The sequence below is a fragment of the Apostichopus japonicus genome, chromosome 16 (genome assembly GCF_037975245.1).
Source record: "Apostichopus japonicus isolate 1M-3 chromosome 16, ASM3797524v1, whole genome shotgun sequence".
NCBI classification, from domain to species: domain Eukaryota; kingdom Metazoa; phylum Echinodermata; class Holothuroidea; order Aspidochirotida; family Stichopodidae; genus Apostichopus; species Apostichopus japonicus.
In genome coordinates, this window is record NC_092576.1 from 42660117 (window position 1) to 42683893 (window position 23777).

Here is a 23777-nt window from a genome sequence, read left to right on the forward strand (position 1 = left end):
CATTAATGAATGCATCTAGAAATGTAAGATTGAGTGACAACATCGTCTAAGTTACGTTGAAACAAATCAATGTACGCAAATTTCCAACGGAGTAAGAAAAATTATGTTACCCCAAAAGTAATCGCATTTTGAAGAATATCTTTACTTAAAAGTACAATGACAGTTGAGTGAACATTCTAATTTAATCAGATCAAAAGAAAAAACAAACAACAAAACAAAGGAGGATTTTAAAGAACACTCGGCAAAATGAATTGACACGACTTTGACCAAGATACATTTCCTGGAATGATGATATTAAATAGCTCCAAAAAAATGTTTCTAGAGTAAAGAACAAGATATTTATAACTAGGAATGTGGAATATTGTTTTCTTTCCTGTAAGATTCATATCGTCTGTCACCAGAATATTCCATACCGGGACACATGATTTGTTTATAACTCTTTAGGATGCTGGCTTTTTATGATAATATTTTGAAAATTGATGGACTCCTCTACTCCTTCACTATTTTGCATGTTACTAATAATAACAGTGTCACACGGAAATGTGAAAGCAACTAACATTATTATTGATTATAATTTACTTTAAAATACCATAAATTACCAACCTTCCTCCAATTACCAGACTCAAGGTCAAGAAACTGGACTTCACCGGATGATATGACTGTAAATATAGATGGAATAATAAAATCGATCAATTATCACTGTAATAAATGACATATTTAAAACAATACCTAAGATTCAAAATGTATTTGTTAGACACACTCCTAATATGTTAACAGTCGGAGATAATGTACCTGTACTAGATTCAGAAGGGTCGAATATCAGTAAACTGAACCATTTAAATGTTCTCTTTACTAATTAATTAATAATAAAGTACTAGAAATCAGCAGTTACTAGTAATCCAACCAATTATATTATCCTTTAATCGAATACTTCCTGCTTACTTTCCTTATAGTCCTTATTTACAGGCTAACAATAATATATTACGTAGTTCAAAACACTAAAATCTATTACATTCCGAAGTAAACTGGCTTTTTTTCAGCTCAAAGAACACCAAACGAAGACCAATGTTTAGGAAGCCCTCCCCCTTCAGTCCTACCCTCAGACATTATTAGTATGTTAAGTGTATGCAAGACCTTCCTCTAAATCACCATTCTAGGTTCATTCTTGCCAACATATATCTCAGTATACTAGTTCCTACCCTCCCCCCCCCCCCCCACACACACCCACACAAATTGTTCAATCTACCACATTTCCCTTTCTCTCCAGAAATATGTGAAACGTTGCAATAAACACAATCTACTTGATCAATATTTCTTATAATTCTTATGTGAAAATCCTACCTTTAATATTCCTTGATCTTGATTCTTCTGGTATGACATCTGGCTTGATCAATGAAGGCAGTTTACAGTATTCGATCCTTCAAAGGTAATGAAAGCAGAAAAAGCAAATATTTAATATTTATTCAAACCAAACGAGTATCTGATGTCATTACGGTAATAAATAACATGGAGGTCATTGAATTTGTGTATTCTTTGTCTTATTGAGAAATAAAGAGAGCGATTGACAAGGTTTAGATTTAGTTCTAAATTTATTCATCATTCCTATCATACTGAAAAAAAACTCCCAGACTTACCGTGTGTCATGGTAACGTGTGGACAATCCTTATAATGTGCTGTACTATGCACAATCAGTAACGGAATAAAACGTGTAACATATCTCACAACTTAGAAACACATCCAAATATTGCAACATTGTGAACCGAACGTCTCTACACAAGATTTGTACATTTAACTAAAATAAAAATATCACTGCAAAATAACCATTACCTTTTCCCCTCCAATAAACCCCATACGCTAACCCTCTGACTACCCCACCTTACCCTCTTACCCACATATGATCTGCTAAGGTCACGATGTTTTTTTCCTTACCACAATGCCTTGAATCTTGAAGAATTTATTCCATATTTTATTAATCCGATCACTTCTTCCTCGCTAAGTGTGTTTCCATTTCCCTTTGCAGTGATGGTTATCTTCTCTAATGATGATAGGCTTGATAAACTAAGACCGGACTCAAGTCTGATATCTTCACCGTCAAATCCACTGAAAGACCATTCTAGGCATAGATCAGATATTGGAATCTGAAGAATAGGAAAGAAAGATCACAGTTAACTTTTCTTATAGTTCATCCATAATGCATTAATATATTCGTACAATCACACTAGCGGAGAATCGATAACGTGCCTGCCGTGAGTGGCCCACTACAAAGGACTTTCATTCCCGGGAGATATAGCTCATCTCGTTACGTGTGTTTACATATCCTATGTGCAATCGATTTGATAATAATTACGATAAAATCATTTCCAATAATTGTAACGACACAAATATAACATAGTCCTATCTTCATTTTGGTCGCATATGTGTTAGACTTTTTAATCGCCAGCCGACCGACAGAGCAGTACTCTGGCAGTAGGCCGAAGCCGGCCCGGTTTAAAATAAAATATCCAGTATGAACGGAGCCACTGTTATATCATATTATATAGTAATTTCATAGACTCATTTGCGTCAAACTTTATCATTCAATATTTATTGTATCCAATGTTGATACCCTATTCCTGTAATCGTTAGCTCTCTCGCGGTTGAAGTACCTGTAGGCCTGCTGAAAAAACAATGGCTACCGCGGATATACAGGCCTATATATCTATTTCTTCGAAGCTATTAACTTCCTTGGTAAGAGAATCTTATATTAGCCGTAGCTAACGGTTGAATTGAAAGGCCTACGTTGCTTCCTAATGACCAACAAGTTGATAGAAGAAAATTTTGCATCGTAACTGTACGTAGTGTAACCCTGACTCGAAAATATTGACACTGTCCGGTATTATGGGACGTGATTAAGACGTCCGCGAGTGAAATGTTTTAAATCACAAACATGTTGCATGTTGAAAAAGCTTATTTGTTGTACGTTGTTAAAGTAGTTTAGGTTAATTGTTGCACGTACATGATTTCAATAATGCTTGGCTACCACGCCAACTAGTATTAGTATTACAGGTAATACTAGCCTAGACCTAAGTATAACTGCGACAATCATGACTACCAGTTGGTGCTAGATAAACGAGTCGAGGTGAAAGTGTATCACTGGTACATATGCAAATCAAGCAAGATTAACAAATAGATTCATTAATTTGATGAGCTTGACACAAGCTATTACTCTACTCGGCTATGTAGGTCAGATATTGTCTAACTTGAAAACAGTAACGGAAGTTTACCAATGAATGGCCATGTTTAAGAAGAACGTTTAAAATACATGTTCTTTTTTGGATTAAACAATTTCCATTATAGATCTAAATGTCCCGTTTATCATTTGACTGTTTAAAGTAATTTCTACTCAGCTGATGTGTTCCACAAAGTGTTTGACTTATTTTGCCTCAAACCTCATGAAAGGAATATGCTTACATTCATATTCTTTCAACGAACAATCTTACTAAAAGAAGACAAACTATATCAAATCTATACTTCTTAACTTAAATAGGCCTAGGTCTACAATTACCTTACCGCAAGGCAATATAATAACAGCAGCAAAATATACACGGTGTAATTCCCTTAGCAGTCACTCAGTACACTGTTAACGTGTAAGTAGACAACGAACTGAATCTCCACATAGAGTCTACCTACGTCTACGTGCGTAGATGATCAACGCTCACTGTGCGGCTTTCTTTGATCTTTGGAACAGGTGTTTTGTTGAATGTCCTGCTGGTACGGTGAAAGGAAGCTTACAAATGTTTTAAATTGCTTGGACTTTTGTTATTCTTCTTCAACATTCCTTCTACTGTACCAGATTGCATAAAACTTCTGTAAAACTGCCTCGTTTATTAAATTCAGCCAGGATAAGTTAAACACATCAAATTATTTCCTTTTTCAATATAAAAGAAAAAAACGAAAAGGGTCAATTTCGTAAGAAGTGAGATACAAACACTGGCCTATATCGACGGCTGCATGAAATCGGTGGCGCACTTCCTTAACTCATGTCACGGAGAGGGAACGAGCATGTTTAAATAAGACTAGATATTTTTGTAGGGACGATCGAAACATTTGCAATTCTTGAAATATCAATGTAATCGACTGAACTGGAGCGAACACTTACAGTAGATAATATATTTGTTCCGTTTCTCTCTGATTGCAGGGTTCCAACTCTTTTTCTAAGGAAAATTATACTTGTGAAACGTTTTTATTTCATAGTTTACTATTCATTCTTGACAGTATCATCACTTAGGCTGATGCTGATATTTTTCAGGCAAATAAGGACACTATATCGTATCGAGGTGTATGCTCTTTGTGTGTCGTAGGGGTGTTTAACTTTTAAAATCAGTGATACCATGGGCAGCGTATAACGGGAAATCGTATCATATACGTTAATCACGACTTACTCAGACACTTGGAGAATTAATAACATTTCATCATCTCGGTCAGATCTGTAACCTTTGATCAATTAACATATGTGTTGCTTATAATGGACATATGATAATTCAATGTACCGTTGTAAGAATGGTTAGGGTTGCCTTTGTTTCTCAACTGACAAAACGTTAGACTGATAAATAATCTAAACAAAATCGCAATGATCTAATAAACTTGAAGGAGCGATATTTTTATGGCTGTGTTAAATTATAAGTTACTTACGTTGTGACTTGATGCAATTTCAAGTAGCAATATCGTAGACATCTGGAGTTGTTTACTATCAATTTCAGTTAGAAACACAACACTGGAACACAGACGTCGTAAACTGTTTTCATCCTCAGTCTGGAAATGAAAATAGAGTCGTCTTCAAATGAATATGAAACGAACTTCAAGTTATAATATATTAATATTGCTCCCTTAAGTATCACAATTTCACAAAATATGAACCGTCTATGAAAGCTGTGAGAGGGAATTGATAATCCCCCATCCCGTCAGTATTGTATGCTTCAAGAATCCCTTAAATTAAATTAACGCTTTGACTTTTAACTTTTCATAACACCATAAAGACTCTGCTCTGTTTGTTAAATGTCCAAGTTGAGGGCGATAACCCTCTCTGAAGAAAACATTGGTTTAGAAGGATTGTATTCAAAGTGTTGCTAAGACCAGTCGAGGAACTAAATTGTAATTAATGACTGCGTTAACTTGACTTGTGTTACATATTGAAAATTTAGAGCGATAGGGGAGAGGAGAGAAGGAGGGATACAAGGAATTTTGTTAATAATCGTTTTGTGCGAGGGTCTGAAGCGATAGGATAGGGTTTAGACGCAAAAAAAAGTGCTGTCATTATTTGTCATTTTAGCTACATCTTTGAATACAACTTTGCGTGCTTGGTTTATAAAGATCACTATGGGATAGGAGTATATACTTGTTCTAATTCTTCTAGCGGCAACAACAACCATACAGTCAAAAGAAAGTGAGAATTGATAATACATGTTGGTAGATATACCCAGCAGTACATTATATGTTATTGCGATGCAGGTAGAGATGTTCTGCTTAATTACAGAAAAGATAATATTTGATTATTGAAGTTTCAATTACTGAATCAAAAGTAGCACATTTGGAAGGGCTATTAAAGCAGCTCACACAGTGCTAATGTAGGGGATTGGAAGGGATTAGTGAGCTAAGGAAACATATCAGTTTCAAATATTTACAAGTGCAAGAATGCTACATGTGAACATTTTATTTATGAATATTTTCATGAAAGTCAAAAGTGTTACTAAACTTTAATGTTATATAACAATGGTTGTGCTTTCGTCATTTTTCAAAGGAATGCTAATCGATATCGACACCGACTTAAAGTGAATATCTGAGAAAACAGAAAGAAACTTTGGTTGATAATTAGTACTGTACATTGTTCTTGACTAGGGGAAAAGAACCATCGGAAGTTGAACACTTTAATATAGTTCTTGTTAGCATTTGTAGCAAGTTTGGAGCAAAAATACTTGTGAGGAAGAGAAATTAAACTTTTTTTTGTTCTTCTGCAACATAACTTCCAAATATCCCATGTGTTAATGAAGCTGTTTAACTCAGCACTGACATACATTCGTTAGATATCCAATTTTACTTTCATGTGATTACAACTTTATTCCGGTTCGGAACATTGTAAGCATAATATATTACGAAAGATTTTACTTGATTTGAGAAAATGCCCCGTCTCCACTCTGGCGCCGGGACTGGTACCCAACAATATATGTATCCAGCTGGTAAATTAGCCAATGATTGTACCGCCTCCGTTTAGTTTACAAAATCCATATTGGAAGGGATCTCTCAAATTAACATAATTCCTAGAAAACTTAGTTATCATTCATAATGATGCCCTTTGAATTATTCACCTATCATTATATAAATGTTATATGTGTAGGGAAGCCGCCAATTTTGACAAGCGTGCGATTGATGAGACTGTACGCATGGGTACAGGCAATCGATGTGGTTATTGGTTATGTCAGTAACGGCTTTTCATGTTTCTGTGTTACCTTGTTAATTTGGCTCTTAGTGACATTTTCAGAAAGCTTCCGCAATCTGAAATGTATCGATGTTTAAGAGATGCACTAACCTCGCAAAACTCTAAAAACATGTATTAAAGGACCGTCTTGCAAAGTTTTAACCGTCTGAAAAGCACCGTTGCGAAAAGGACTGTTTGGTGTTTTGGAAAACAGAAACATTCCATATTGACGAGGAACCCTAACCATGTCCGAAGGTTCAGGCTGGTAATACTTTATATTGTGAATTTAAGCGTTTGATAAGATACTATCAAAACTCATGTATTTGTACTCTTGGTAATTGTATTATTTTTAAGGGAATATGGCGCTGAATGTAACCTTACTGTAAGTTTTAAGATTGAAAGTATTAATGAAAAATGTGCAAACTTAAATGAAAACTTTCTGATTTGATTCACAGATAATAATTTTATCAGTCCAACTCAGAAAATCTCTATATTGCAATATATTTCTGGAAAAGTGCAGATGTGTATATATTTTTTCATTTGTTTTGCTTTTTAACATGCACTGTAATATAAATGATTTTGTAATGTCCGACAACGTTGAGCTGGTCAACCTGTTTTTCGTTATTATAGCATTGTATAATACTCAACTATAATGCCAACATCCTGAAATAATTTCCACAAGTTGAAAGTATATATGCCGAACATAACAATTATCAAAACGTGAATTGTAATAAATGACTTATTTGAAGTTATCTTGAGTGGCTAAGAAATTATTTAAAATAAAGTTTAGCAATAACAGGCATTAACTAACCATTGAATTAAGAAATTAGTAATTTTAGTATGTTATTGGAAAACACAGAATGTACCTTACTTGAGGTAAAAACACATCGTTGAAAAAAAACGTGTCGTGGTTCTCAGCGTGAACTTTATTCACAGGTATTAAAATATACTTTAATTCAGTTAAAAAAAGTGCAAATATAGATTTCCTGGTTTTACCTGTTTTAAATAGCAGTATATCATATGAGCCTATTTTCAACTGTCATTTACGTTTGCTTCTCGTTATACTTCCTTTAAAAAAGTACATCATATTATGTTACGTTAGTACAATTTTACCCGTATAATATCTTTCACTGTATTCTACTTACACGAGGAATATGGTCTGAGTAAAAATTAATGGGTTTATAGAAGATAGTCTAACGTTGATATGGCCCTCCATTATGCCGGTAAATGGTACCATGTGTCTGCATGGGGCTGATTATTGTTAATTCGGATTACGCACACCGATGGCAAAATGTGTAATTTATAACCGAAAGTTCAATTTGTATTTAAAAAAAATGTATTTAAATTTGTATCTTAATACTTAAATTAAAAGTATTTATATTACATACATATTAATGAACTAGTCAAATTCCGTGTCTGATGCAATGGTGCCGTTTGCCAAAGTGGATGTTAATTGGATGATCGGTCTTGTATTTATACAACAAATTAAGAATTTAATGTCCAACTAATGATACAAAACGAACAATAAAGGCATCATTGCACTCAAGAGAGTGTTCAAAGACTTACTTCAAGTGTTATGCCTTCTTCGGAGTTCAACACCCATTTACCTCTGGAAGAATCTAAATGCAAGTCAGGTTTAGAAGGTTTCCATGAAACTGTGAAGAAGAATCGTGAATCGATTTGTTTATAGATCAAACGTGTTAATAGACATAAATCGTGTACATAATTACAAGATAAATGTATTACTATATACTGAAATGATTCTCCGTTGACTTTTACAATATGAAGATGTCACCCGTTCAGTATCCCACAAAGGATCACAAATCGCTTGTGATGAGTAACACATTTAGCGTTTTCTATGTTCTCACCTTCAATGTCATGTAACTTCGTAAAAGGAGAAAGAGAACCGACTGGAAGTGACAGAGGTAACAAACAGTCAATGAATCTGTAAGAAAGGAATTTTGTGGGTGTGAGTGTGTTAATTGATTAAGCCTTTATGGTAATCTTTCATCTATCATGTTTCTATGATGTCATGTTTGAGATATATACCTTAATGTTAATTATTCAACTGAAAAGTTATGAAATGGAGAAATCAGTTTATCTTATAATGCTAAAAATAATTATATACACAAGATTATACGTCCAAATACATCGTTACCAAGACATGGACAACACAAACATCACTGCACTGTTGTACGTACGCGTTAATAGAAAGTGTGTATTAATCTAACATCCTGCTAAACGTTAAATTCAAGAAAACAGTTGTATATTTTTCTGGTTGGTAATTTATTATTCAGTAAGTTAACATGAATAAAACACATCATAGTAAATGGTTTGTCATTACTTACGACACTTTCTTCACCCGTTGGCATTTATTTGCATAGCAAAATATTCCTAATACTTGGTCTCGGGTCAATTCTTTCCCAAAGTTAGTTTTGATTTGTAGTTCCTTTAAGGTGGGCAGTACAGGCACACGGTTCCTACTTTCCAGTCTAAGATGATTTTCATCCGCTGAGCTAAATGACTTCAACATTAGACTGGTTATCTGGATCTAAGGAAGATGTGTGAAATTACCAGACTCTCGTACTCAGTCAAAGGTTTATTTTGTTCATCACGGTATATGTCACATTAATATTCCAGAGTTACAAAACAAAGCCCCAAAAATATGAATACTGACATTCAGTGATATATTTCAAGGAATCCTACCAGTTTGAGAACCAGAAGTAACGTTATATTAATACATTTATAATTCCATGTCGCTTATGTTGGCCTAATATGGTATATATATGGAGTGGTGATATGCGATGGCGTGGTGATTTTTTTCTTACAAAATAGAGACACACACTAAATACATTAAAACACTATAAAATAGACAGCAACTTATCGTAAAAAAAGAAAGTTGATTCTCACTCTAAGCAGACTGACAGTGAGAACTGTACCAGTTCGCGAGAGATACATAGGTTTTCGTTCCAATGCAGCTCATCCAAATTTGCAATCTAAAGAACGACTTTCAAATTCGATTAACTTAGTAGGAATATCGTTTCTGGCAATTTAATAACTTGACAAAGCTGTCGCCTTTCATTATGGAAGTCTTTGGTTGAACTCTTTACTCTATATTTTCGTTGCGAGCTCGTGTTGAGGTCGAAATCCGGTGCTTCATGGTCATCCCTGTGTATAATATGCACGCAACTAATTTGCATAATCAGACATTACATACATTGTTAATATCCTTGTATTCCATTGCTTAATGTGGTGTTTTAATGTCATTGTCACTTAGAAAATAGAATTGTTTACCTACTATATTGACTTTCGAGATCAAATTTCCTCATTTGCTCATCAAACTTCGCAAAGAGCATTATGACTGATTGTATTTCACGTCACTTTCAAATTATTGCATATCAAATGCTATGGTTGATCTCGTAATGTTTGTTCTACATTATTTATAGGCTGTTTGAATTTTTATTTCTGTACATGTAACAGTATACATAAGAGTATGTAGGATTTTGAGAATTGTTTTATACGTGGAAGATGAATAATCGCAGCAGCTAACATTAAGCATAAAAAACTAAGTGTAATGGATTTTAATCATATTAAATCAGTATTTCATAACATGACAGTATCTTACTTGTTGACTTGCTGCAATTTGTAGTAGCAGTATAACAGACCTATGATATTCGTTGGCATCATTTGTGTGCAGAGTAACTGTCCCGGAACACATTTTGGTTAGGCTATGCTGGTCATTAGTCTGTACATGCAAATGAATAAACACATTCTGAATATTTTGGTATATGCTCAGTATCAAATAGATGGTCCAAAAGAAAAGTTGATTTTGACTGGTTTAAGGACATTTCCATATCATTCTAGTAAGTTATAAATGGAATATTAACTTGGTACATTTTCAAGACCAAAAAGTCCTAACCCCCTACTGCAAAATCTTCCTACTATACACATCGGATACATATATAATGCAAACTTAATGGAAACAATTGTATCCGTCTAAAGTCATCTGTTGTGTAATTGTTCTTACGATCAAATCTCTAAAAGGAAATTTTGGACAAAAAGTATGTTTGTCAGATATGTCTCTAATTCCCCAATGTTTAAAATTCAAAGTAACTTCCCTACATACCGCTATAACTTGGAAATGGTTATGCCACACGTGGTATGTAACGGCTAGACAAACTCAATGTCTTCGAAAAGATGCAATGACTTATTTGTGTACAGCCACAGGCGTATAACTGATGGTGGCTCAGTCTGTTTGTAATGCATAGCCAATAAATTGAATGGTTTTTATAAAAGATTGCAACAAGACGAATTCCCTGCATGAGCTTTATGAGATGCTTAAGTCATTTCTTTTTTAGAATTATACAAAAAGGAATGTTAATGCAACAAAACTCAGCTGATCATGTAGCTTGGTATTGCTATTATTTTTCGCAAGAGCAATCTAGCTACTACTTACTGTGAAGTAAAACAAAATACTTACTTCAAGTGTCAAGTACTCCTGGGATTCCAACGTCCATCTACCTCTTGTGAAATTTAAGTCAAATTCTTGTTCCCCTGGTTTCCATAACACTACCGAGAAATGAACATACATGCACGGTGACCGTTCTATAACTGTTAATTGGGTGTTTGCATTGTTTGTACCTTCAGTTTATGAATAAGTTCAAACTTAACAAGCTGTTCTCCCATGTTAGTGAACACATTGGCAAATTATTTCCTCTCGTATTTTATTCTCAGTTCAAAAGAATTGCATAATGTTTCGTTTCATTGTGTTCATGGTTTATATATCTCTCACCTTTGAGTGTGTCTGATTCACAAGGCCAAAGGGAGTCGTTTGGAAAACACAAAGGTACCAAGCAGTCGATGAATCTGTGTAGAAAGAAAATTTGTATACTTTAATCAGTATTACAAAGAAAGAGAATTTCCATCAATAGACTATGCTGTTTCTTCTTTATTAAAGTTTGTTGCATGCTATATATTATTAACCAATTAATTACAAATACATTATGCAGGTCAAACCGTTATGGCATATATGATCATTTTCACTTTCGTTTATTTTCTTGTATTAATGATGAGTAAGATAATATCAACATCCAAATAACAACTATGCATTACGTTCATTACCTAATTTTTAATGTACACATCAGCTAAGCAGGTATAAAATAAATCAATAGTTGCCACGTATTTCACATAGATTTTAAATTCTCAAAAACAAGTATGAAAAACATTTTCTTTCTCTATTATAAAACATAATCTTTGTTAAATTACGAGATTTTCTGCAATTTTGGACATTGTTGTGCATAAGAAAGTAGCTTGATGATTTGTTCTTGCGTGAATTCGATTCTCTTTTCCGTTCTGATTTGCATTTCCTCTAAAGAAGACAGTACAGGAACATGGTATCCATTTTCCAGAGTGATACTGTGCTGGTCCGCTTCACGAAATGTATCGAGTACCAGACAGGATAATGGAATCTTGATAAAGATAGAAACCACATTTGTATGAATTAAGTTTGTAAGCAAATATGTATTGCTCAATGCAACATACCCAGTGACTAAGAAAATGGATTTTAATTGGATGTTATGTTGTCACGTTTATTTAATTAAAACATGTCATGTTTGTTACGTTTCCAGGGCAAAATTGTAAACATAAGTTTTTAATTGCTGCTATTCGGAAAGAGAGACCCCCGCTAGAAATCATCAGCTAACAAAACAGCAAAAATTAATTCGACCAATTATCTGTTAATACAGTATTGTAGACATATGAAAACGAATTGTTGCAACATGGAGTTTATGTGACCATATTTAGGTAGATCCCGATCGAGTCTATTGTTTTTCATATTTTTGCAATTGCATTTTAAAATATTTGAATGAAACTGATTTACCTTATGCCTTGATGCAATCTCAAGAAATTGAATGTTAGCTCTTTGTAAGAGTCTGCTATCAGTACGTCTAAGTGCCATGCCACCGGAACAAACACTTCTCAACATCTCAACATCCTCCTCGGGTTCAACAAACTGGTAAGGAAATCAAAATAAGACACCATTGACTCGGAGACTTTCCACCCAACAACTTTCAACGAGTAAAGTGAGAAATGGAAATTTTCGATTCGGACGCATGAATCTAATTTGCCGATTGGTAGATGTTACTACAAAAATTCTCCTCAAGTTCAGACTGAAGCATTTAGAAACAAAAATGAGAAAACAATTTTTTTCGCTATTCCTATTTTACACCCAAGTGGTTTCATTACAAAGTAGACGATTTCAATGTCATGGATAGAGATTGTACATTTCAAGTACAGAGAAGTCTTAATAGCATCATGGCATACACTAGCAGGATGAAGACAATGTTCTCATCTAACATGGCGTTATATCAACATTAAACCAAGTCAAACATTGTGCTGTGCTGGGTATTTTGTATTTCATCCTAAATGTTTTCAGGGTTAGCGTCCACCATTACTGAACACTTGCTACATTTTGTTTTCCACAGAATATGCGTTTGATGAACAAAATAGATATATAGGATTTTCGTATGGCATAACACATGTTTATCCATTTACTCACACCAGAAGTCAAAGATTCCGTTGAGCTCAGTCGCCATTTTCCAGAGGAAACATTTAACTGAAAGACATATTCCAAAAGTGTCCAGAATACTGGAAAGAGAATGTTATGAATCACTTTAGTTTGATAAAGTTTGAAACGTTATTTTTAGTTCTTTTGAAACTGTCGTCATATATGTGTTAATTGCTTAACATATTGCTGTCAATTTGAATTGTAAATTTATATGAATCGATTATTAAATATTTGGAATGTAGATAAAATATACTATACATTTAAAAATATTGTTATGATTATATGGAATATTCTTACCGATAATCCCTTTTGAATTCATATTCGATTTCAATGTCTCTTCGGTTAAGGACAGAGGTAATACAAATTTACCATGGAATCTGTGATTAAATAGAAACAAAATCTACATATTTTATATATAGTAATGGCATGAAGGAAAATACTTGGAGGTTACATCCGTGACGGGGAAGAGAACATTCATATGTTCGAAACAGTACACTTTAAAACAACACTCATATCGAAGACATTAATAACGTATTTCAAAGAAGGTAAATGTATTCCCCTGAAATAACAGGAATTGAACTATAGCTTGTAAAATAATGCACTACCTTCATTCAAAGAAGTTATTCACATTTACTATTTTGATTAATCCATATAAAGCATTTAAATATGACCCATTATTATTCTCAAGAACTGTTTACTCACGCTAAGGTTTTCAGCTGAAGACACCGTTGTCCATATTTGACCACTCCTAACATGTTTTCCTGTGAAATTTCGTGTTCTGCTTGTGTTGTGAATACCAGTTTCTCTATTGATGATAAAACGGGAACACTCAGTCCGGATTCCAGGATTATATCATTCTGGAGTGCTAACTTGAAACTGTGGTCCATTTGGAGGCAGGATTCTCCGATCTAAAGATAATTACGGTGAAATGTTGGCTTGCAAATATTCACATTTTTCCTTTCATACATGTAAATCAAGTTCCTTCTTCACGCCAAATCTGGATACAGATTCGTTGGTTCATTGATTTTGTAGTTGTAAATCAATATCAATATCTTCAACACGAGAGCTTGATGGTGATCTTAACAAGTTGTAACTTGGAATGAAGCACCTGCTTGAACAGACAATTATTTTGAACAGTGAAATACATAAACAGCTGAGCACAAATCATTTGTTTTCTAATTATATAAGCTCCTTTAGTTTTTCGTTCACGACAACTTCTCTAGCTTTAATGGACGTTATTATGCCATCTACGGTTTTTAATATGTGTACTTCAATGTCTAGACAACTGCATGTAATAATGATAACGTACACTGCTTATATTCTTCGTGAAACCGTTTTTTGTTGTTGACATGAACTGTTTTATTTCTGTCAAACCGTATGTGATATTGTCTATTAATGTTATACATTTTATTTGACAAAAGGAAACAACCAAAAGCAATTTAGTGAGCTACCTTTGTTTCCCAAAGCTAAGTTGGATTCAAGACATCCACATTTGAAATACATTTATTGCCTCGAAATATTTGAAAGATATCAATTAAGAATAAGTAATTTATTTTTAAGGTCATGCCGAAGTTGATACTTGTGACTCTCAATCCTAAAAAATCATAATTTTTAACTCCTTACACACACCATAGATAATATATAGATAACACCATACCCATTGTACTCTATCTGATGCTGTTAGCGTGTGTAACATATTAGCTTAGACCAATACCTTTAAAACTTGTGTTGAATGTTTTTGTTTAAAATCATATCTATACATCTGAGATGTCATGTTGTATCCGTTTCCGGGGCAATTGTGTGAACTTAATTAGCAATTTAAAGTTTAAAATTGTTACTGTTCGGAAAGAGAGACCCACGTTAAAAATCATCAGACCCCAAATGACAGTATGAATTAATTCAACCAATGATATGTTTTTCCATGAAATGTAGACTTAAAAAAAAAGTATTGCTGCAAAATAAAGTGTACATTACCACCTTCAGTAGATCCCAAATGAGTCTATTGACTTACATCGTTTTGCAATTTTATGTTTTAATAGTTGAATGAAACCAATTTACCCTATGCCTTGATGCAATCTCAAGAAGTTGAATTTTAACTCTTTGTAAGAGTCTGCTATCAGCACGTCGAAGTGTCATGTCACCGGAGCAGACACTTCTCAACATCTCAATATCTTCCTTGGGTTCAACAATCTGTTCAGAAAATCAAAATAAGACACCATTGCCTCGGAGTCCTTCATTCCAGCAACAAGTAAACTGATAAATGGAAATTGTCGATTCGGACGCAAGAATCTAGTTTCCCGATTGCTTGCTGTAACTACAAAAGCTATCATCAGGTTCAGACTGAAACATTCAGAAATATGAAAAAAATCTTTCGCTATTAGTCTGTTAAATCCAGGTAGTTTCATTCCAAAATGGACGGTTTCAGTTTCGTGTATAGTCATGCTTTTTGCGTTTCCTTCTTACTACGAAACACACTAACTACATCACTAGCAGAAGGGAAGTATACATTTCGATCACAGAGAAGTCTTAATAGCATTATGACATACACTAGCAGGATATGAAGACAATGTTCTCATCTAGCATGGCGTAATATCAACATTGAACGAAGTGACACATTGTTTTGTGCTGGATATTTGTATTGCATCCTAAAAGTTTTCAGGGTTAGCCTTCATCATTACTGAACACTTGCTACCTTTTATATTCCACAGAATATGCATTTGCTATGAAATATATATGATATTCATATGACAGAACACATGTTTATTCATTTACTTACACCGGAAGTCAAAGATTCCATTGAGCTCAGTCGCCATTTTCCAGAGGAAACATCTAACTGGAAGACATACTCCAAAAGTTGCCAGAATACTGGAAAGAAAACGTTATGAATGACGTTATGAATAATTTTAGTTTGATAAAGTTTGAAACGTTAATTTTTAGTACTTTTGAAACTGTAGTCATATATGTGTTAATTGCTTAACATTCTGTTGTCGATTTGAGTTGTAAATTGATATTAGTCGATTATTAAATACATGAAATGTAGTTAAATATACTATACATTTATAAAAATATTTGTAAGCTGTTGTGAAATATTCTTACCGGTAATGTTTCTTGAATTCATGTTCGATGTCAATGTCTCTACGGTTAAGGACAGAGGTAATATAAATTTACCATGGAATCTGTGATTAAATGAAAAAAAAAATCTACATCTTTTATATATATATATATATATATATATATATATATATATATATATATATATATATATATATATATATATATATATATATATATATATATATATATATATATATATATATATATATATATATATATATATATATATATATATATATATATATATATATATATATATATATATATATATATATATATATATATATATATATATATATATATATATATATATATATACATAGTAATATCATGAAGGCGAATGCTTGAAAATTACATCCGTGGAGAGGAAGACAAAATTCACATGTTCGAACATAAAACTTTAAAACAACACTCAAATTGAAAACATCAATAACGTATTTCAAAGAAGGCAAATGTGTTTGCCGAACTAACAGGAATTGAATTATAGCTTGTAAAATAATGCACTACCTTTATTCAAAGAAGTTACCCACTTTTGTACTATTTGGATTAATCCATATGAAAGCGTTGAAATATGACCCATTATAATTCTTATAAACTGTTTACTCACGCTAAGGTTTTCAGCTGAAGACACCGTTGTCCATATTTGACCACTCCTAACATGTTTTCCTGTGAAATTTCGTGTTCTGCTTGTGTTGTGAATACCAGTTTCTCAATTGATAATAACACGGGAAGACTAAGTCCGGATTCCAGGGTTACCTCATTCTGCTGTGCTACCTTAAAACTGTGGTCAAATTGGAGGCAGGGTACTTCGATCTAAAGATAATTACGGTGAAATGTTGGCTTACAAATAATCACATTTTCTTTACAATACATGTAAATCAAGTTTCTTCTTCACGCCAAATCTGGATACAGACTCGTTGGTTAATTGATGTTGTAATCGTAAATCAACATCTGTATTTTGAACAAAGAAAATTGACTGTGATCTTAACAAATTGTAAGTTGGAACGTATCACCTGCTTGAACAGACAATTATATTGACCAGTGAAAAACATAAACAGTTGAGCACAAATCGTTTGTTTTTTAATTATATAAGCTGCTTTTGTTTTTCGTTCAGGACAGCTTCTCTAGCTTTAATGAACTGCCGTATGCTTCGTACAGGTTTTATGATGTGTACTACTAATTTTAATGCCGATAAAACTGCATGTTAATATGATGACTTAAACAGCTTATATTCTTCGTGAAACGTTTTGTTTGACATTAACACTATGAAATCTGTCACACCGTAGTTCATTTAGGCTATTATTGGTGTAAAATTTATTTGACAAAATAAACAACCAAAAACAAAAGTATGCTACCTTTGCTTCCCAAAGCTATTTTGGATTTCAAGACATTAATAATTGTTTGGAAATATTTTTTACCACGTAACCACGCTCTGCCGACAATTTGGCACCTAAATGAAATATAGGCCTATATTCAACCAACCTAACACAAAGGTGGAATCGGAAAATACAGAATACGCCATTGCTTGCATTTTGTCGAATATGGCACTAAACGTTAACAGTGCAACATATGGTTATAACCTGTGAGTACCTTTTTCCTCGATGCAATTTCAAGAAGCTGTATATTTGATCTTTGTAAGAGTCTGCTGTCAGAAGATCGTATTATCATGCCATCAGAACACAATCCCTTCACAGATTCAACGACCTTCTCTGGATTATCTGGCTGTTCGAAAAGACATAGAGATGCAAATGACGCTCCTCCTTCCACACTTTTCAAATATTTGATTATTCTGCTCGAAGCTTTCTTGTTCAGTCCACAAGCAAAACGAAACACAAATTGAAGATCGACAGGATTAATTTTGTTTAGGTTATATTTAAGCCAGAAAGGCCAAAAGCTCCCGGCGTACGACGACAAAAACCTAGCGGCATACCATTCAGAAAATAGTTTGTGATAGAAACGGACGAGTTCATTTTGTTTTATGTGATGAATATCATATTCTTCTGGTTCGTTGATTATTTCATTAGTTTTTTCTACAATAAGAATGCCGATGTATGAAAGTTCTTCATAGCAATCCTTTCCAACTGTGTCGATGAAGGTATGTTTGGGCCAAGCAATCATTTGTGCGTTTCCAGTGAGACCATCAAACGCAAGTCTGTTCAGTTTGGAGTATTCACGTATTGACTGATGAATTGGTTCCTTATTATCTTTCCTCCACATGTGACTGTAGAAACAGTCTATCACGTATTTAAAGAAACTCGTCACTGAACTAAATTCGATTACACCTCCTTGATCATTGGCAACATGGGCAAATAGGACGCAGAACATTGGGACCTGGCAAATATCATTTAGAATTGGACTACTGTTCAAAGCATTTGTTATCCGTCTACTTGCTTCCTGGTCACCACCAGTAACTGTTCGTTGAATGTACTCATCCCTCGACTTTTCATCGAATCCAGTCAATCTAATAGTAACAGTTGTTGGATCTAAATATGTTGGTAATGAAGATGATCTAGTGGATACCACAACCTTGACATTAGGGAACATCTTTCCAGCTATCATCTTCATGACGTCAGTTTCTCTAACACTGTTCCTATCAGGATACTCATCATATCCATCCAACACAATAACCACAGATAAACTATGTCTCAATATTTCCAGGATGTCATCATCCGTCAGAGGTGATTCCGGTGGCATCAAGACCAAACGAATAGCTTCAAATATTGAAGAAATACTTCCCAGAAGCCTAAGTGGCAGCAGAATGAAAACAGTGACAGTTTTGAGTGGCAATGCAACATTTCCCAAACACCAGTCATATGCAGCTTGAAGAGTAAGGGTTGATTTACCGTAACCAGGGTCTCCTTCCAATAAGATTCGGTTAGATGGAATTTTATCACTGTCAAACATGTCTCGGAATGATTTCAAACTCAATAAACCTGATTCTTTAAATGATTGCGAATTATGTTTGAAGGAAGGTGGTTGGTGAACAAGTTCTAAACCAGACTCAACATATATATCATCAACGCAACATATCTTCTCTCGTAAGTATGGAATTGGCTGAATTATATTGTACCACAGGGCGTATGTGTGTTTTAAATAGTTCGTGAAGATCTTTAGTTTATCTGTATTAGGAAACAAATAGCGTATTACAAGTTAGCAGATCTTCACACAAGCTAAGATAACAATTTACTACAATACATTGAGCCGTGCGGGAGAGTTATCTACATCCTGCCGCACAATGTACAACTATTACAACTCTACGCAATTGTCATTACTTAGAAAATCATGGATAGTCGGGCACTGTGCGTGAACTTAATATTGGTACTGGTCATGTCTTTACCGGTTGTAAGTCGGCTCCAATCGGGATCCTAAACAGAATAATCAGCCCCAGTTTTAATATTTGTGGTATCAGTTGTCAAATATCATTGTCATGTAATATTTTAAGTAATGAAATTACTACATTTATACCCAGAAGTAGAAAACAAATTTAAGGCGCAACGAACGAAAAAAACAAAAACTGATAACAGTATCGTCCTTACTCGTTCAAAGAAGTTAACATAGAATTACGAATTATCAAGCCAATTGTAATTGGGATTAGTTCGAAGTATGAATTTGACTGGAATATGTTGTTTAATTCTTCTCTGCGATTAATGATTAAAAAAGAACACACCTTCAGTCTCGTTTCATTCATAGAATAAGCCACAAACTTATTTTTTACACAAAGTCACAGTGCAATTTTTGTAAGAAAAAAATGAGGCAATGGAACATTAAAGTGTGTATGTGTAGCAAATACATAGGAAGTTTAGTAACAAATCGGCATTGACCTCATCATCGAGAATATCAAAGTTATATTATTAAGATATTATGCACTCAATCACATTGTTTTATTATTACACGCAAACGTTTTCATCTTCAATTGTTAAAAGAACCATACATCTCCAGCATTTTTTTTTTCAAACTTCACTTTCTGTCGAAAGTAGAGTGTTATACGTTACAGGTTAAAATATCCGATTTACCTAAAAAAAACTTCTGAACAGCCTCAAGTGCATGGAGATTTGTAAATGATATCACAAATCCTTAGTAAATAACCGATTCCCCAATAAGATTATATCAATTCCTTAGTAAATGGCAGTAAATCGATAGGAGACATGCGCATTATATTCTGCCAGTGCTACATGAACATACACATTTAATGATATGATTTAGGTTACAGTACCTTCTTCCTGAGCCTTAGACTGACCATCATTGGGAAATAGTATCCCTGTATGTTCCTCATACAGCTTTTTTACACGTTCCACGGTCCCAGAATTACAAATTTTCTTCAGCGCACTCAGAAGTTCCAGGATATTTGTTGGCTGTATATGTCCTCTCTCTTCCATATAACGAATCATGAGAAGGCCAGCACCTGCTGCAGTGCCCAGCTCCTCTATGATAACAGGCGGATATTCAAAGAATGTAGCAAGTTGAAGAACAATTGCAACAGTCAGAACGCCAGCAAGTGCAACTTTAAAACTGCCAAAACCTGTTGAAAATAAAGAAAGCAAATAAAAGACACACAATTAGCACATGGAGCACTCGTTCAGATGTGAAGGAAAGTTTTAACAGCGGATGCGTTAGTGATATTTACTGAATACTTTAAACGTATCGATCAAACTCTAATGACCTGGTAATCCCTTTCACTTTCCAAAGTTTGATTTACATATGACATTACTTTGTCAATATATATTTTGAATTAAATTAAAATCAAAACAGCAAACTACGATATAACCTAAGTATTTGTTCCCTGCCAATAGCACTAATTTGCGAGTAATGAAGGACTTTTTCAGATAATGAGTAGTGTCTTCCGACAAATTCCTCATTTAAAATTAATCGCATGCAGTTCCCCAATTCCACTAGTTTGAATTTAACAAATCAGTGCACCTAGTTGAGACAATTTTTTTTCTATACTGTATTGTTTCGTTCGACTTTCAGAGCACTCATACTGTCAGTACGAACAGTATGAATATCTTGTTTTAATCAGATCAAGTTTGGGAACCGTTTTTACTGACAATATCAGTGATTTGAGAGCATGATATTGTAGTCCAGTTTAGAGAGATATGAGAATTATGAAATTGTCCCAACTGGCTGAGTAGCTGAAAAGCTAATATGTTTATTTATGAGCCGTTGCTTAAAATTGATTCATTCACAGCAATCCGAAAACGTTGCACCGGTATCACTGCCATACACAATGTACACAAAGAAAGTATTATGTTGTAGTACATATTGGTGTACAGGTTTGCTAACGACGCCGGCAATGTGAAAGGCTAGTTATGTATGTCGTTATGGTATCGTGAAAATCATAGAAAAGAACGCAAAGAGCTGCTTTAGGCTACATATCAAACAAAGAGGTACTATTCTCTACCGATAGCATTACCGGTTGGGCATTTAACATAATTACGTCATCTCACTCTATAGAGTGTGAAACTGTCAATGTAACTCTATAGTTCATTTTTTTAGTGAAAGAATGTGATCATCACCCTGTGGCAATACTTTCATGTCTTGCATGCTCTCATATGATCGTTAACCTGTCTGTCCACTGTTATAACATGAAGAAGTTGTACGTCACTTAGCCTGTGGGTACTCGATAGAATATTATAATGTGGAATTCTACGGACAGAAATTTTAATTTACTCTTTTTACTTGGTAACGACATTTCCCGTTACAATTCATTAGGATCGTCTCTATAACGCAATCACATTAAAAAATAAAACTGAATGGCAAACATGCATTGTGGTGTCGATGATGTAACGTGAGGCATGTAACATAAATCCCATGAGTCATTTAACATGACATCATGTATGGTGAGAGTGTACAGCATACTTGATCATATTAATACAATGGAAACAGTGTAATGTATATAAATTCACAATGACACTGGATGTCCTTTAAATGACTGTTGACCTCAACAACAGGTGTCTCGCACTAAATGTGATACATCGACATACTAAATATGACAGCTGCCTTCATTGAAACTGGTGAACTCACGACCATTGACCTCCGCCAACAACTTCAAGCTTCAAGTACTCAATATGGTAAATTTACCTACCAAATATGTGATCTGTTTAAACTTCTCTTGTAATATTAGGTTTAGGAATGTGTTTTAGTGTAGAGAGACAGTTAAGAAGGGAGTAAAGGAAATGCGTTTCTGTGCTGTTGACCCCAAATGGCATTTGAACTCCACAAAAATCAAAAACCAATAGGCTTCTTTTGCTCATTGTAGTACTTCTACACACTATATATGAGGTCTGTCCAAGACTCCAATATTGAGATATCGTTTACAAGGGTTTCACAATTTGACATAAGATGACCCCAAATGGCCTTTGAACTCTACCCAAAAATTAAGCTTATTGAACTTAATCTGGTACTTTTAAACGTAAAATGTGAGGTCTGCCGAAACTTCCCTACGTGAGATATCATGTTTAAAAGGTTAATAAAATTTGACTTCTGTTGACCCTAAATGACTTTTGATCTCCCTTAAAACTATTGGCTTCTTGTATTCGATGTAGTACTTTTACACACTAAATATGAGGTCTGCCCAAGACTCCAATATTGATATATCGTTTAAAAGGGTTTCAAAATTTGACATATGATGACCTCAAATGGTCTTTGAACTCTACCCAAAAATTAAGCTTATTGAACTTAATCTGGTACTTTTACACATAAAATGTGAGGTCGCCGAAACTTCCCTACGTGAGATATCATGATTAAAAGGTTAATACAATTTGACTTCTAGTGACTTTACATGACTTTTGATCTCCACCTAAACTATTGGCTTGATGTATTCAATGTGTTTTTTATAAACATTTAAAGAAATGAGATGTACCTAAGTTTACCTTGACATATTGTTTACAAGGTTTTTACAATTTGGTTCCTGGTAACCCTCATGAGCTTTTTGTATGTAATGTGGTACTGCAATAAACCAAATATCAAGTTGGTAGAACCTTCTCCTCTGCAGATATCGTGTTAACAAGTTGGCCGTCACAAACACGCACACCCACACACGCGCGCCCACCAACCCCATCATGAATGCAACGGTTACGATTACGATCAAAAGCCCCAAAATGGCTTAACCTATATGAATACAGAAAACACTGTTCTATATTAATAGACACATGGTATTTACTTGAATTAAATCCGTATAGAAAAGCAGAGTTTGTCACAAAATCCGTATCAATTCTCTATTGTCTTAAAATGGTGTAGGTCTATGTTCCTGGAGTACACATGGTTGATTTTAGCTAGCACATGTATCCCATATGCAGGTATTAAATTCAAACAACATGAATTGATACTTTGACTGGAACAGATGATGAGGCTCATATTACCTGTCGATACGAATTAGTAGAGGAATAAACCCAAAAACGTATATGCATGTTTCTGCTAAAGACAAACTAGTAGGAGGAATACCATTAAACTTTACACACAAAAAATGTAAAATTTTCCTACTTTCCTTTGTTAACACAGGAGGACATTGGCTGCTATCAGAAAATGCAGTTTTGAACATTTTCATTCTGACTCGTACACTCCTAATATAATATATAAACAAGTGCAGTCCAGAGTAGTTTGAAATATGCTTGCTTTCTATGAAAACGCGCAACACAATGAGCAAACAAG

At 34.1% G+C, this 23777-nt stretch overlaps 1 protein-coding gene across 6 annotated transcripts in view; it reads right to left on the minus strand.

Annotated features, from left to right (window-relative positions):
* LOC139983266 (uncharacterized) overlaps nt 1-23777 on the minus strand; it is a 117010-nt gene that overhangs the window by 13724 nt on the left and 79509 nt on the right. For 4 of the 6 annotated variants that reach the window (XM_071996697.1, XM_071996694.1, XM_071996698.1 and 1 more), the window contains 21 exons: nt 20344-20649; nt 17721-19249; nt 16738-16943; nt 16113-16192; nt 15793-15881; nt 15075-15206; nt 13719-13924; nt 13314-13393; nt 13008-13096; nt 12330-12461; nt 11717-11919; nt 11244-11317; nt 10932-11020; nt 10077-10196; nt 8800-9002; nt 8320-8396; nt 8018-8106; nt 4672-4791; nt 1930-2138; nt 1342-1418; nt 604-659 (listed from right to left, as the gene is read on the minus strand). In XM_071996697.1, coding sequence (XP_071852798.1) covers nt 604-659; nt 1342-1418; nt 1930-2138; nt 4672-4791; nt 8018-8106; nt 8320-8396; nt 8800-9002; nt 10077-10196; nt 10932-11020; nt 11244-11317; nt 11717-11919; nt 12330-12461; nt 13008-13096; nt 13314-13393; nt 13719-13924; nt 15075-15206; nt 15793-15881; nt 16113-16192; nt 16738-16943; nt 17721-19249; nt 20344-20649 — 4166 coding nt within the window. The remainder of the gene's footprint in view (nt 1-603; nt 660-1341; nt 1419-1929; nt 2139-4671; nt 4792-8017; nt 8107-8319; nt 8397-8799; nt 9003-10076; nt 10197-10931; nt 11021-11243; nt 11318-11716; nt 11920-12329; nt 12462-13007; nt 13097-13313; nt 13394-13718; nt 13925-15074; nt 15207-15792; nt 15882-16112; nt 16193-16737; nt 16944-17720; nt 19250-20343; nt 20650-23777) is intronic. The other 2 variants (XR_011798582.1, XM_071996693.1) reach the window with 1 other exon arrangement.